The 15,343-nt window shown below is 40.3% G+C and overlaps 1 protein-coding gene across 2 annotated transcripts in view; it reads left to right on the top strand.

Moving 5' to 3' along the window:
• Positions 1-10,322: 10,322 nt before the first annotated feature.
• PNPT1 (polyribonucleotide nucleotidyltransferase 1) overlaps positions 10,323-15,343 on the top strand; it is a 40,515-nt gene continuing 35,494 nt past the window's right edge. Inside the window, exons 1-5 of one of the 2 annotated variants that reach the window (XM_083377828.1) lie at positions 10,323-10,606; positions 10,963-11,023; positions 11,164-11,238; positions 11,845-11,950; positions 15,157-15,206. In XM_083377828.1, the coding sequence (XP_083233954.1) occupies positions 10,407-10,606; positions 10,963-11,023; positions 11,164-11,238; positions 11,845-11,950; positions 15,157-15,206 (492 nt within the window). In that variant the 5' untranslated portion in view covers positions 10,323-10,406. The remainder of the gene's footprint in view (positions 10,607-10,962; positions 11,024-11,163; positions 11,239-11,844; positions 11,951-15,156; positions 15,207-15,343) is intronic. The other variant, XM_083377829.1, reaches the window with a different exon arrangement.

Raw genomic sequence — 15,343 nt, 5'->3', positions numbered from 1 at the left:
TCAGCACATATTCGTATCTCTCCGTTGGCCTTGAGTGGTGCTACAATGGGGGTCTTCCACTCCCCGCTGTGTACAGGCTGCAAAACCCCCTGACTAACAAGCTTGTCCAGCTCTGCATCAATTTTATGCTTTAACGCAAATGGCACACGGCAGGGCTTAACCCGAATTGGCACGACCTGGGGATTAAGTTTAAAAGCTATTGGAGGGCCCTTGTCCTCTCCCAAACTGGGGCCAAAAACATCTGTGAATTCCTTGCAGACGGAAGACAAATCTGTCATTTGAGTCTGGTGAATGCCGGTGACCTGGATGCCCAATGCATCAAACCAATTGAGCCCTATGAGGCTCATACGTTGGCCATCTACCACAATAACAGTGGGCTGAAAACCCCTTGAAATTGACCGCAAGTGTGGCCTCACCCTTGACGCCACTCTGGAATTCTGGAAATCAGTAAGTAGAATATTAGATGGTCATAGCTTGACCCATCTGTTGCTACAGCTGCAAACGTGCCAAAAAGTTCTGATGGAGATGATGGACACAGCTGAGCCTGTGTCTAGTTCCATTTTACATGGAATCCCTTGAAGTTCAACCTGCAGTCGCAACTTCTGTTTAAGAAGTCGGTGGTCACCAGTGCGGAAAATGCTCCGGCGGCTGGAGCAGAACCCTACTCGGTGTTGCCCCAGGGCCCCGATACCTCTCCTGAAAGTCTTGTCTGGCTGGCGGTCCCTCTGGCGACCTCGAGACGACAATGTGGCCTGGTTTTCCACACGCCCGGCACGTGGCTGTCCTGAAATGGCAATCCACATGTTGACAGTGGCCTCTGCAGCCCAAACACCTGGGGAACAGAATTGCCTTGTCAGCTGGCCTCATTCCTCTTTCGTGGTGCTGCTGAATCTTGTGGACTTCATGGTCCAATCATTCAGCGTCCTCGTGGTGGATGGTTTTGGTAGCTGGCGTGCTTTTGGAGGGCTGCAATGCCTTTCCGGCCCCTCCGGTGACTTTGTCTGCTATGACCTCCTTTAAGGCCTCTTGAAGTGAGAGAGTGTCCTTCACAAAGAGTTTTTGTTGGAGCTCTCTGTTCCTGAGTCCACAGACTAAGCAGTCTCTTAGTCACTCCTCTAGGTCAGAGAAATTGCAGAGTCACGATGCTTGGCGAAGCACTGTGATGAATTCTGTTGCCGACTCGCCGGGTTGTTGTTCATGTTGTTCGAAGGTGTGCCTCCATGCTATCATCGATAGCTTAGGCTCAAAATGGTCACACAGTTTCTTCTTGAGGTCAGCATATGTGACGGTTTCCAGTAGCGTTGGGGCGAGAAAGTTCTTGGCGATGTCGAAGGTGGCTGGGCCGCACACGCAGAGGAGGGTTGCAGCCTTCAGCCCATCTTCGCTGACTTGATTTGCATGCAGGTAGTTCTCTACGTGGGAAATGTAGGGCGACCATCTCTCTGGGTGCATCACGTCAAATTCCTCAAGCTTTCTGACCTTCGCCATGATGCATAGTCTTCGCAGCTCATGTCTCGCATTGCCTCGTGCTGCTGGCTTCTGTGTAGGCCCTGGGATGGATCCTCAGGGCAGGGTGGTCTCCAGCGTGGCTTGCTAAACAGACCAGTGGGGGGAACACTGTTCCCTACCAGGCTCTGTGCTGGTCTCACCCCCTAGTGACTTCAGGCTCTTACAATGAAGCAGCACATCCCACCCTCGTCTCCAGTGTTGTGTAGCTGGTTCTTTTCAGGCATTGAGCGAGACTGAGCAACAGCAACAGGCTTTATTGAAGGTCAGAACATAACAGAAGCAACATAGGAGCTGTTGCGCAGCTATTTATAAGGATGGCCGATAGGCAGCGACAAAATAGGTTTAAAGCAGTGGTTTCCTGCCCAAAGACCTACTTAGCCGGCTGGAGACAACCAGTCTGGGCCAGCCCAGCAATCATTACAAGCATACATGTCAACTAAGCACTTAGCAATTGAACTAAGCAATTAGCAAACAGTACAACATAAGCAAACACAACATGTAAAAGGCCAATACATTACAGAGACCATTTTTGGACCATTTTTTTCTTGGTCCTTTTATCTGGGCTATTGAGATCATACTGCAAAGCCTTCAAGCTATCATTTTCCTTACAGGGCCTGTAAGGAAGCTCGGGAGTAGGGAAATGAAACCAGAACAAGTTAAGAAAAAACTAGCTTTGTAGGATTTCCAATCACACTGCAGCTTCACTCTCCAACATTGTTGCCATCCTAGAAACAGGCCTGAAGCTGCTCTCAAACTGGCACGAAATGTTAAAATGGAAGTGCTCTGAAAGCAAAGCAAATTTTGAATTTCTTCTGCAATGCTGCAGCTCTGTAAAACTTACTCGGAGATTTTAATTTAATTTGTAGGTTTATGTGAGTCACTAGAAAAGCACATTTTATGGGTTATTGTGTTGTATGGTAGTAACTCACTATGATTTTATAAACTGTGATTAAAATAGTCATGGCTTATTGTGATATGTGACCTAACCTATAACTTTCTTATACTGGAAGTGACATGTAATGAACACCATCCTAAACCTGTCCAATACTGTTTAATATACCACTGAAATGAGCAAGCATTTAGCTATAGCGTTAAGAGAAGATTAACCTGATAAAAACCTGAGTTTTTGGTACTAATTCTGGTACCGTTGTCTGAAATGGTATAGGTTCTCCTGCTTGAGCAGGGGGCTGGACTAGAAGACCTCCAAGATCCCTTCCAGCTCTATTCTATTCTGTGAGGACATACAATTGCCTTGCAGAATCAAGGAGTCTAATCCAAAGTGGTTTTGAGTTATTTAGTTTGTATGACAGGTTTCAGCATGGATTAAATTTACTTTGGAATATATTTTCTTTATGTCAAAGTCATGATAAAACATAGATTTTTAATTATCCAAATGTTTTGTCAATTTTCAGTGTGACTCCAAGAAAATTGAGGTTTATTTTTTTAGTCATTTTTTTCTAACAGAGCTTTGCAAGAGGAAAGGACTCTCATTAATCAATTAATAAAAATCTCTTGATCAGATAGTTAGCTGATGATGCCACCTAATGGCTAAAAGGGGGCAGCTTTAACAAAGACAATAATTGAAAGATTTCCTTTAGGTATGTTTCTGGTTCAAAAATCACACAGGCCTTAATCTCAAACTATTAGAATTATTTATCTCAAAGAGGTTTGTGTTGCTTTCAGATCAAACTATCCAAAGGCAACTTGCAATCAACCCATCACATGCAACAAATAATACAAGATTAAAGACTTTAGGTCTCTTACTGCCAACTAAGGGATGTTGAAGTTAAACTAACCAAGATCTTTAAGGATTGTAATCTTCTAAACTTGTGTTCCTCTAGTCTAAATGGTTCTATTCATGCATGCTACACTTTGATAATCTCCAGCCAAACTGAGGAGCATCAGTTGAGGAAAACAGATTCAAACAAATGGACCCACTGGAGTAAAGGTTCACAATTTGTAGTCTGATGACTCCTGATCAATTTAATTCACTCTTCCCCTCCCTACCCTGAGGGCTCTGCACATTTCTCCAGCAGTCTGGAGCCACAATTTTTAAAAACTAATTTTTATTTCATTTTGGAATCCTGTGGACATCACTTGAAAATGGAGGGATGCCGACAGATTCCAAGTTGTTGATCCTGGCTGATATGATGCCAATAAAAGGCATCATAAGATAATGACAGAGTGGTTCCCATAAAAGAAAAAGTAGGGAAATGCTGAACTAAGGCTTAGGTTATTTTTAAAGTAAAGTAGAATAAAATAGATGCTGAGAGTCATATTGATTGCAGTGGGGTCTAAGTGTATTTATTTCATTTCTAGGCTACCCAATTCTACTGTGACTCTACTAAATTTAAAATGATGTAGTGGACTTAATAAAAAAGGATAGTATCCTGAAAAAGATATGAGTTGTGAAAAGCAATCACAATTTCACAATTTGAACAATCCACACAAAGGGGGACACTACATGTTCTAGCCCAAGTTCTGGGGAAAAAGCCAGGCTGAAGGTCTCATTTAAGTGAGGTCCAAATGGGAGCCATATGAATCTCTGGAGAATGTCATTGCAGAGGGCAGGTACTAAAACAAAGAAGACACTATAAATAAATAAGGCTAATTCATGTCATCTGTGAGTCTTGAGCATACTATCTATGAAGTCAATTTTATTGTTTATGATAGGCTAATTATTAGCTTGGAATATGGGGGATAAATAATTCCATATGTTCTTATCCCACTCACCATGTCTTTACTTATCCCCCTCTTCTTCTAATCTCCACTAGAACTTATTTATATAATGTTTTTGAAACTCCTGAAGATAGCAGAATATAGTTAATGAACAGACTATGTAGGTGCAGAAGTAATTTTTTTCCTTATCTGGATAGATCTAATTAAACCAAAAAACACAGTAGAGGAGACTGATGTGATCTAATTGATTTTACATAAACCAGAGTGCAATTAAAGCAGCTTCCCTATCCAACAAATGTCACTTATTGATCATCAGGTATCACTTGGAGGGGTGCTTTTGTTCCTTGCTTGGATGCAAAACTCTACTCCGTAATAGGATCTCAGAAGGAGGTATATTCAGTTAGCTGCATTCACTGCTGAGAGGGATGGGAGCTGCAGTTTCAAAACTTCAACTGATCCCCAAAGGGGCTGTGGGAAATAATTGTATCTAGGTGTTTTTACACATCATGCTGTTACTGTACTTGGTTTTATGCATGTGATGTCAACGATATACAAATATAATAAACTTAAACTTAAACTTAAACTATTGCAGGTTTTTATTTATTGGTTCATTAATTTTATAGCGCTACCCATCTCAATATTAGGCTCTGGGTGGCTCACAAACAATTTAAAATAGTATAAAAACAACAAAACCATACAATGTAAAACCATACAAAAACATGTAACAAAATTCAAAGTGAAATAATCATTTCTATCCAGAACAACCAATACAGGTAGTCCTTGGTTTACCACAATTGAGCCCAAAATTTCTGTTGTTAAGTGAGACATTTGTTAAGTGAGTTTTGCTCCATTTTATGACTTTTCTTGCCACAGGTGTTAAGTGAATCACTGCAGTTGATAAGTTGGTAACACGGTTGTTAAGTGAATCTGGCTTCCCCATTGATTTTGCTTGTCAAAAATTTGCAAAAGGATCACATGACTGTGGGACACAGTAATGGTCATAAGTATGAACCAGTTGCCAAGCATCTGAAGTTTGATCACATGATCATGGGAATGCTACGAAGGTCATAAGTGGGGAAAAGGGTCATGTCACTTTTTTCAGTGCTGTTGTAACTTTGAATGGTCACTAAATGAACTGTTGTAAGTCGAGGATTATCTGTACAGCTACTATGCCAGCTCCGCCATACTCCCATGTATTCAAGACCTTGCAAAAGCCCAGTGAAGTCAGATCTGATCTAATCTGATCTCCAGAGGAGGTGGGGTGATGTTCTGCAGGGCAGCTTCTATGACAGAAAAGCCTCTCTCCCTGGACCCGAACAGATGATACTCCCTGGCTGACGGACCCAGTGCATACCCTTCATGTCGGACCTGATGGAATGGGTTGATGTGATTGGAAAGAGGCGGTACCTCAAATAGTACATTATATGCATGCAACCAATTTTGGTTATTGATGATATAAGATGCTATCATTTTTCCCTAATGGAATCTCCATTTTATTCAAACCTTTTCCTTCAGATGGGTCTGTTATACATAAACAAGCAAACAGGTAAATGTCTATGGAGATTCTCAGTCACCCAGGTCACGGTTGTCCCAAAGGTGCTGTTTCAGGAGGCAACTAGACTTTCTTTTTTTATTTGAAGACGTTTCACTTCTCATCCAAGAAGCTTCCTCGGCTTTGACTGGATGGTGGAGAACGGAAGGATTTATATTCCTTGCAGACAGCTGGTCATTTGCATTCTTTTAGAGAGTCGTTTGATGCAATTTTTCAAAGAAAAAAACAAGGAAATCCGGTTGCTTCCTGAAAAAGCATCTTTGGGACAAACAAACAGGTACTCACATGGGAATACTGTAATCAATCAATACTGTAAACTCAGTGGGATTTATTTTAGAGCAGACTTGTATTCTGAAAAGTATTTGCAATGTAATGTATTATTTTAATGCCCTCTATGATTTAATTTCCCCCCATGTTTTGCTATGTTGCCTTATTATGTCACAGGGGTGTTCTTGGAAGGGATGAGTGAAATGTATGTCAAGAAAATATACTACCAGCAAAATCGCTCATCCCACAAGCATCCATGTCAGGCAGCAATGATACAGGAAGATGCTGGAAGCAAGTAATCACTTTAGCAACACCAGCAAAAGCATCGTTTCATATTGTGCTGGAGAAAGCAAAGTTAACTACTGTATTTTACCAAGAAAACTATATGGGTAGGCTATGTAAAGAGTCTGACCATCTAATACTAGAAGATGGGGCTATTAGTTCGGACATTGCTTAACTAACATACTACTGGTGCTGACGAAGACGTGATGGTCTTTTGGAGTAGTAATGCTCTTAGCATGAATGTGGCTCAGTGAAATATGAACTGAACCAATTGGCACATTAAACATCAGTGAATTGAAAATACTCACAAAAACATTGTATAAATCTCACAAATGACCAGGTTTGAAATATCCTACTTCAGATGCATTAAGTGAAGACCCAGCTGGGTGTCTGGAAAAAGCTCTAATCTTGAAGAAAATGAAAGGGAAGAAGACAAACAACAGCAAGGAAGTTACAGTGGTGCTGGGTGTACCTTAGAAGACCTGATGGACCAGGTTGGGAACAGATATTCCAAGGGGGGAAATCTATTTATGTGGTTGCTATAAACTGACACATTATCACCAGTTTAAAACATAATTTACTTTGTCTTTTTTAAAATGCTACACTGTTATTTTATGTTAACAATGCACATTAATCCACTTTCAAATAATTGTGAAAAGCAAGCTACCGCTTAATAGATGAATTAGGAACGCATTAAGATTGCCAGTTATTGCTGCTATATTTATTTTATAGATTTTAGGGTTATACAGTGGGTTATAGGCGATATTATGATGTTACAGAATACTATACTTCTTGACCTTATGGTCTTCTATAACCCTTTTTGATTATTTCAATAATGTAAAACTCCCTGTATAATGAATATAATGAATAATACAAACTGAAACTGTCTTTTGATTTTATAAGACATTTATAGACATCTTTTATTCACCTGTTAAAGATGGAAGAATCCTCTCATTTTGCAACTGGCCAACCAAGGCACAAACAGCCTGTTACTTTGCAAAGTCTGCAACAAGCTATTATGGCATCAAAATGAAGACATATCCAACATTATCATCATAATCATCCTAATTTTCACAATTATGTAATTTGGGTCAACTGTGTTATGACAGCTGATTCAAGTCATGTGACAATATCATGATGCACACATCATCCTTTTTGTTTTTCCACCACCACCACAAACACACTCCTACCCTTTGTCAAAAATAACTTTGGGTGTCTCTGGGTTTACTATTATCTTTGTAATTACATCCAACTTCTGTTAGTGATGTTCAAACAAGCCACCATCACACTCTCTTCTTTCAAAGAAATAAAATTAAGCAACAGGCAACATATAATAAAAGTATAACTAATTCAGGCTAAGTGTAATGACATGTAAAGCACCTATAATGCACTATAATTAGCTTGTACTCATCCAAATTTATCTGAAACCCCAGGAACATTTCATTGTGCTTCTCTGAATAATTCTGCTACCTGAGCATGAAACAACAAGTCTCTCCAAACAAGCCATATATCACAGAGCAATTTGATTGTTGATAAGGACCCAGATTGTTGGGGGCAATTAAGCTGACTTTGTAATAATGCTGCCTGGTGTGTGTGTGAAAGCCCTAATAAGCAGGCATATACATAGAATGAAGGCTACTGCTAAGCTTGTAAGCCGCCCTGAGTCTTCGGAGAAGGGCGGGATATAAATGGAATTAAAATAAAAAAATAAAAAAATAAATAATACTTTATTTCTTGAACACAATTGCAGTTATAGTATGTTTTATTATTTATTTATTTATAGAGGTGTAGAGATACAACAAGGGATGCGGTGGCTCAGTGGGTTAGGATGCTGAGCTTGTCGATCAGATGGTCGGCAGTTTGGCGGGTCAAATCCTGAGTGCCGCGTAACAGAGTGAGCGCCTGTTACTCATCCCAGCTTCTGCTGACCTAGCAGTTCGAAAGCACGTAAAAATGCAAGTAGAAAAATAGGGACCACTACAGTGGGAAGGTAACAGCGTTCCGTGCGCCTTTGGCGTCCAGTCATGCCGGCCACATGACCACGGAGACGTCCTCGGACAAGCACTGGCTCTTTGGCTTTGAAACGGAGATGAGCACCAGCCCCTAGAGTCAGAAACGACTAGCACGCATGTGTGGAGGAACCTTTACCTTTTAGAGATACAACAAATATTAAATCTTTACAATGCAATTTTATCACATACTTTACAATACAGTAATATGGCAAAAAGAGAGTCAGTTTGATATAGTAAGGCATCAGGCTAGAAACCAGGAGGTATTGAGTTCTAGACCAAGACAGCTGAGTGACTTTGGGCCAGTCACACTCTCTCAGCCCTAGGAAGCAGAGAAAGACAAATCACTTCTAAAATATTTCTCTCTCTTTGTGAATCACAATTATCATTGCCTTTTGCCATGCAGAACAAACTAATCCTTTGCCAGTGTCCCTAAAGTGATCATCTGCCTCTGGCACTGACCTTCCTGTATTGTTGCTGCCCAAGACAGGTTTATTGCTTTAGCTGGGCAGCTGTGATGATCTTTATGTCTTGGATGACCCTGCTAGGAATATTCTTGACATATATTCCTGACATTTTTTGCTTATCCCTCCCAGAAGCAAACAGGCAGTACAGGAGAACTTGTATTGGTATCTGTGTGGGGTGGGGGTGGGGGTGGTGTTATATACCTAAAGCTCAATCAGGCATTATACTGGCAGATGAATTTGTGGGGATGTAGGCATCCAGTCTCTTTAGCAAAGACAAATTGACCATAGAGGGCAATGTCCAGCAAATGAACAGGTGAATTTGTGCCTGGTAGTCTAGTCAATAGGAACTGGACAGATTTCCAACCCCTAACTGCAATGCTACTAACATAATCAATGAGGCATTGTAAATAATTCAATATGGCTTGTCTCGTGTTGGGAGAAGAAAAAAGGTGATTTTAAGCAAACTATACAGCAGGCATGAACAAGTTGGTGATATCATGTGATCATATTGACACAAAGTACCACTTTAGCAGGACATAAGGATTAGCCATACAACAGGTGGTGAGGTGGTTGGTTTTTTGTTTTGGTTGTTCATGGATTTATACAATGACTTTTCTTATATTCTGAGTTGCTAACTTGCATATTCCAGTTGCCACCAGGTGGATCCATAGAAATTGACCTCTGCCAATCATTAGAGCTTTGATCAATCAAGGGTAGCCTTGAGTCATACCCATGCAGTACACAGCCACTATCTGATAAAAAGTACAAGTCAGTTTTGTAATATTTTGGATTAAGCCCAATTTTAGTTCAATCATGTTCATGGTATTTTATGTAACCTAGGATCTCTAATGTTGAGATCACATACTCTTGCCTTGCCTGCATCCCACTGTGGTGAACGGATCCGGTGTTAGGCTGTAATTATAACCATGTTTTAGTCTATGTTTTACAATAGCTCATATATCTATTTTCAGTGAGCCGAGCAAAACCATAAAGTCGCTGAGCCATCCATTCTGTGGATGCAGCCATGTACAGTATTAAGATAGCCGAATAATCTTTTTACTTCTCCAAAATTGGTTCTAAAAAAAAATCAAGAAGCAATTCAAAGACCGCTTCCTACGGTAGGAGTAAGGACATTCCCGCTAAATATGGTTTTCACTCAATTTTTAAAAAGCACATCCCAGCTACCATCATTGCCGCAGACCCTTCAGCCACCAGACACGTGGTCTTAATATCTAAGTCATGGTTCATTCAGAGATGCCAGGTAGTTTAATTCCATCTTTCAAACAAAAGCGTTACTCAAAAACGCTCTAACTCGGATTCCGACAAGCCTTCCCGGAACAGGAAAAGCGCAACAGGAGTTTGTTCGCGTACTAGACTAGAGACTTTTAAAGCAGCGAACTGCGAGGAAACCCCCACCGCTAGAGGGCGAGCGATTACCTCTGCGCCGTTCCTTCTGGGAATCGAAACTGAACCGCGGGAAGCGCCCACTTCCATCCGTCCCCCTTCTTTCCATTCCTTAGCTCTTCCGGCTAACCCGCACGTGCACGCCACAGCAGCCAATGGCGACCGAGTTTGTTGCGCAGAGCCAATCAGCTGTATCTTAATGGGAAGCAAGTGCCTTGCCGGGCGATTCTTAGCGTTATGGCTGCTTGCTGTTCGTGGCTGAGATGGAGGACGAAGTCAGTGGGGACTGCTGTGATAGCAGCCTCCCGCGAAGTAGGCCCTATGGGTCTTCGGTTGAGCGGGCTCGGCTGCCTTCGCCTTACGCGGCTGAGTTCGACGACAAGCTTTAATAGCTCTCCTGCCACCTCTGTAGCGATGACTGTGGATGTTGGAAGCAAGTAAGAGAAGACAGACAGGCTGTCTCCTTATCAAGGGAGGGGTCTTTTTCCCCCTCCCAATAGGAAAATCTGCGCATGGTTGATAAACCGCTGGAGAATCTTTCCAAAGCCTAGTTAAGTTTCGGAGTAGCTCAAGTGGTTCTGACCACGTGCAGGTTGAACTTCTTCCCTGGGCTGTTTGCGTGTTGTTGTTTTTATTATTTATGGAGAATTACTTCAGGCTGGATGGAGTACAATATGTTTCTTCCTGTCACTTTGAAATTCTCTGTTGCATCCAGTATTTTCTGTAGAATTAAAAAGATGTTGGATTGAGATGAACGGATGCTAAGAACATGTTTATGTTCTTCCTTTTCTAGGAAATTGGAAATATCTTCAGGAAAACTAGCCAAATTTGCTGATGGTTGTGCTGTAGTTAAGGTATTCACCGTGAAATAATTTTGTTCATACCATTGAGCAGTTTGTGGGCTGGTTTTTATCCTAAAAATATAATAGATCCTGTGAATAGAGTTAGCATGATTAATCTCGGTTTCCTTTGTTTTTTGTATGTTTAAATTAAGCTAGGTGATACAGCAGTGATGGTGACAGCGGTCAGTAAAACAAAACCTTCTCAATCTCAGTTCCTGCCTTTGGTGGTACGTATTTCAAGAAACAGCTCTAAAATATTATATGCCAAGCATAATGCTACAGAAAGTCCTCAATTTATGACCACAATCGAGCCCAAAATTTATGTTGCTATGTGAGAAATTTGTTAAATGCCCCATTTTACGACTTTTTGCTGTGTTAATTGAATCACTAAAGTTGTTAATTAGTAACAGATAAGTGAATCTGGCTTCCTCATTGACTTTTCTTGTCAGAAGGTCACAAAAGGGGATTGCATGACTCCTGGAAGCTACAACTGTCATAAATATGAACCATTTGTCAAGTATTCAGATGTAAATCATGTGACTATGGGAATGCTGCAATGATCGTAAGTGTGAAAAATGGTCACAACTCACTTTTTTCAGTGCAGTTGTAAGTTTGAACAGTCACTAAATGAACTGTTGTAAGTCAAGGGCTACCTGTATAACATTTGGTCATAATGCAGAACATTTGTCAAAATAGTAAGATTTTTAGATGTATTGAAAAATATTTCATAGTTCTGAATAGATAAGGTAAACTGGAATATTTATTCCTGATTCATTACATAAAATGTTACCTTGTCTTAAAAATTCAAAACAAAATGTTTCTTCTTGCATTAGGTTGACTATCGGCAAAAGAGTGCTGCTGTAGGAAGAATACCTACCAATTACTTGAGAAGAGAACTGGGTACTACAGACCATGAAATTCTTACAAGCAGATTAATAGGTATGCAGAATAAACATTAAGTAGTCATGGCAAATATAGACAACACACTAAAAAGCAGAGACATCACCCTATCAACAAAAGTGCGTATAGTCAAGGCTATGGTCTTCACAGTTGCAATGTATGGCTGTAAAAGTTGTACAATAAGAAAGGCTGACAGGCAAAGAATTGAGGCCTTTCAATTATGGTGCTGGAGAAGACTCCTGCGAGTCCCTTGGACTGCAAGGCGATCAAACCATTCAGTCCTAGAGGAAATCAACCCTGACTGTTCTTTAGAAGGCCAGATCCTGAGGTTGAAACTCAAATACTTTGGCCACCTAATGAGAAGGAAGGAGTCACTGGAGAAGAGCCTAATGCTGGGAAAGATAGAGGGCAATAGAAGAAGGGGACGACAGAGAATGAGGTGGCTGGATAGAGTCATTGAAGCAGTAGGCGTGAGCTTAAATGGACTCCAGAAGATGGTAGAGGACAGGAAGACCTGGAGGAACATTGTCCATGGGGTCGCGATGGGTCAGACACAACTTCACAGCTAACAACAACAACAACAACAGTCTTATTTATAAGTCTTGGCTTTCTTAAAAGACAAATTGTAGAAACAGTTCTGGATTGGATCATATTCAGTTAATTATATCCTATGAAATTGGATTAATAAATGATACACTTATTCGGTATCTAATGTGGCACTTATGACGTCTGTTCAAGAGAGCTATATTATGTTTTAGAACAAGTCCTTATGGATGGATTGCTACTTGTTTTCTACTTTAAGGTTTGGTAGGTGATGGTCAGAACAAACTAATACATTTTACCTGGCATACTAAATACTAGCACATAACCAGTGCCTCTGGATAGCAAGATGGGTGACATGATTCAATCACGGTGTCAATCTGAATTTCAAACCACTGATATTTTCATTTGATAAAAAGTTAGTCACGTACTTTCTCCAGATGTTTGGGAGGGAGATTGGTCAGAGAGCAAAGAGAAAAAGACAGGAGGAGAAGGGAGTTTTGTTTCTTTTTTCCTCTCAGGCTCCCTCCTGCTTTGTTGTGCCTTTCTTGCCTTCCATGCTAAAAGCACGCGTGCTGTTTCTTTGGAGAGAGGTGAAAGAAGCTGTTACCATGTAGCAGCAGCAGCTGGATGTTTGGGGAAAGCAAACCACCCCCACCCCCATGCTTCTTTGCTGGGATATGAGGCACCTTTGCAAATTATTCCAACAAATTCCTGTTGCTCCTATGCAGCCACGCGTGTGGAGCTTTAGCATACTTGATTTCAGCAGGAAGGATTTTCAGCATCAGAGCAAAGAAGCAGTAATGAGCTATGAAGCATGGGATGCCTCAGGAGAGGGTGTGAGAGTGCACGCATCTCTGAGTAGAGAGAGAAGTCATGCACAGTCTGCAGCTACCTTCCCAGGGTCTTTCCCACTCCCATGAGGCATCCTGCACCCTGGGTCTCCATCTGCTTAACCACCCACAAGATTGCTTAACAACCACTGCTGGGATTGCAGCCATTGAGTGAAGCAGCCACATGACAGTCACTTTGCTTAATGACCAAGATTCTGGTCCCAATTGTGGTTGTAAGTCAAGGACTACCTGTACTAATAGGTTCTTTATTTTTTATTTATTTTAATTCCATTTATATCCCGCCCTTCTCCGAAGACTCAGGGCGGCTTACAAGCTTAGCAGTAGCCTTCATTCTATGTATATGCCTGCATATTAGGGCTTTCACACACACCCCAAGCGGCATTATTACAAAGTCAGCTTAATTGCCCCCAACAATCTGGGTCCTCATTTTACCTACCTCGGAAGGATGGAAGGCTGAGTCAACCTTGAGCCTGGTGGGATGCGAACCTGCACTGATTGCAGGCAGCTGGTGTTACTTAAGGAGGCATTAGCCCACTGCTCCACCAAGGCTCTTTTTATGCTTTATGCTTTTCTGTATCTGATGAAAATGTACATGGAAGCCATCCAATAGAAATCAAGATGTGACAAGGAGCCTTATTCCATATTTTCTTTTTCCTAAAAGCAATGGAATTCTTGAGCTAGTATCTAGAAGCAATTTTGTGAATGGGGGAAAATAAGCTGAAATTTAATATGGACAAAATACAGTAGAGGCATTATTTGTAGGAAATGAACACCTTTTTCCTTTCCTTTTTTTTGGAGGGAGTAAACTCTTGCTTAATAGCAGAACTACGATTTACATTTTGGAATTCTTGGGACTGATCTATGTTATTGATAATGCTCATTTTATTTTTGCTATTACAGAGATAGTATGATGGGTTGTCAGATATTTTAGATTTCATCAATGTAAACCACCATAATCAAAGGATTCTGGGAGTTATAGCCCCCAAAATCTGAGTTTTTATTTTTATATGGATGTTTATTTGTTATTTAACAATAGTCTGCACAAAAAATGAAATAATATGCTATTTTAATAAACATGTGATTTTTGGCTTCTAGAACATTATTCTAAGTTTATTCTATTTGTTTTTAAATTTATGTGCTGCCGAATTCACCATCAAGTGACTAGGCAGCTTACAACTAGATAAAAATGTGAATATAAAACATTAAAATATTAGAATGATAAATCAGAATTTCTTCTAATAAACCAGTTGAGAAAGTTTTTAAAATCCATCAACAAGAAATATCATATCATTGAACAATGATTAGTTTTTCTGTCAAGAAGAAATAAACAACCAGCTCCTTATTTTTAAGTAAAGTACAGGTAGTCCTTGACATAAGACCACAGCTGAGCCTAAAATAAGTGAATCTGGCTTTGCCATTGACTTTGCTTATTAATTAGAAGGTTACAAAAGGTGATCTCATGACCCTGGGACACTGCAACGATCATGCATACATGCCAGTTGCCAAGTGTCCAAATTTTGATCACGTGACCATAAGGATGCTGAAGTGGTCAGAAATGTGAAAAATGGTCATAAGTCACTTTTTTCAGTTCCGCTATAACTTCAAACAGTCACTAAATGAATGATTGTAAATCGAGGACTACTTGTAGTGGATCATATAAATAAATGCAACAAGCCTAGTTCTGGAAAATATTTGACTAAAATAACTTTTTATTATAAAAGCCATATTGCAAGGTTATTACCTTTATACATGATCCGAGCATTTTTAAATTAATTAATTTTCTGGGTTTTTTTATACAATTTTTAAAAATTGTATAAATATAATATATTTTTAAATATTATATTTTTACAGATCGGTCAATCCGACCACTTTTTCCAGCCGGCTACTGTTACGATACACAGGTAGGCTGCTTTGGTCACTTCTAATTTTCTGTCTAGTTAATAGTGCAATATTGGTGCTAAGTAGCTGCTTAGTAATGTAGAATCCAATTTGTTTTTCTGTTATAGAATTGGTTTTGTTGCTGGAATTGGCAAGGAAC

This window comes from Vipera ursinii (assembly GCF_947247035.1).
Source record: "Vipera ursinii genome assembly, chromosome: 1".
NCBI lineage: Eukaryota > Metazoa > Chordata > Lepidosauria > Squamata > Viperidae > Vipera > Vipera ursinii.
Note: the sequence above shows the minus strand (reverse complement) of the source record. Positions and strands in the feature narration are given on the sequence as shown.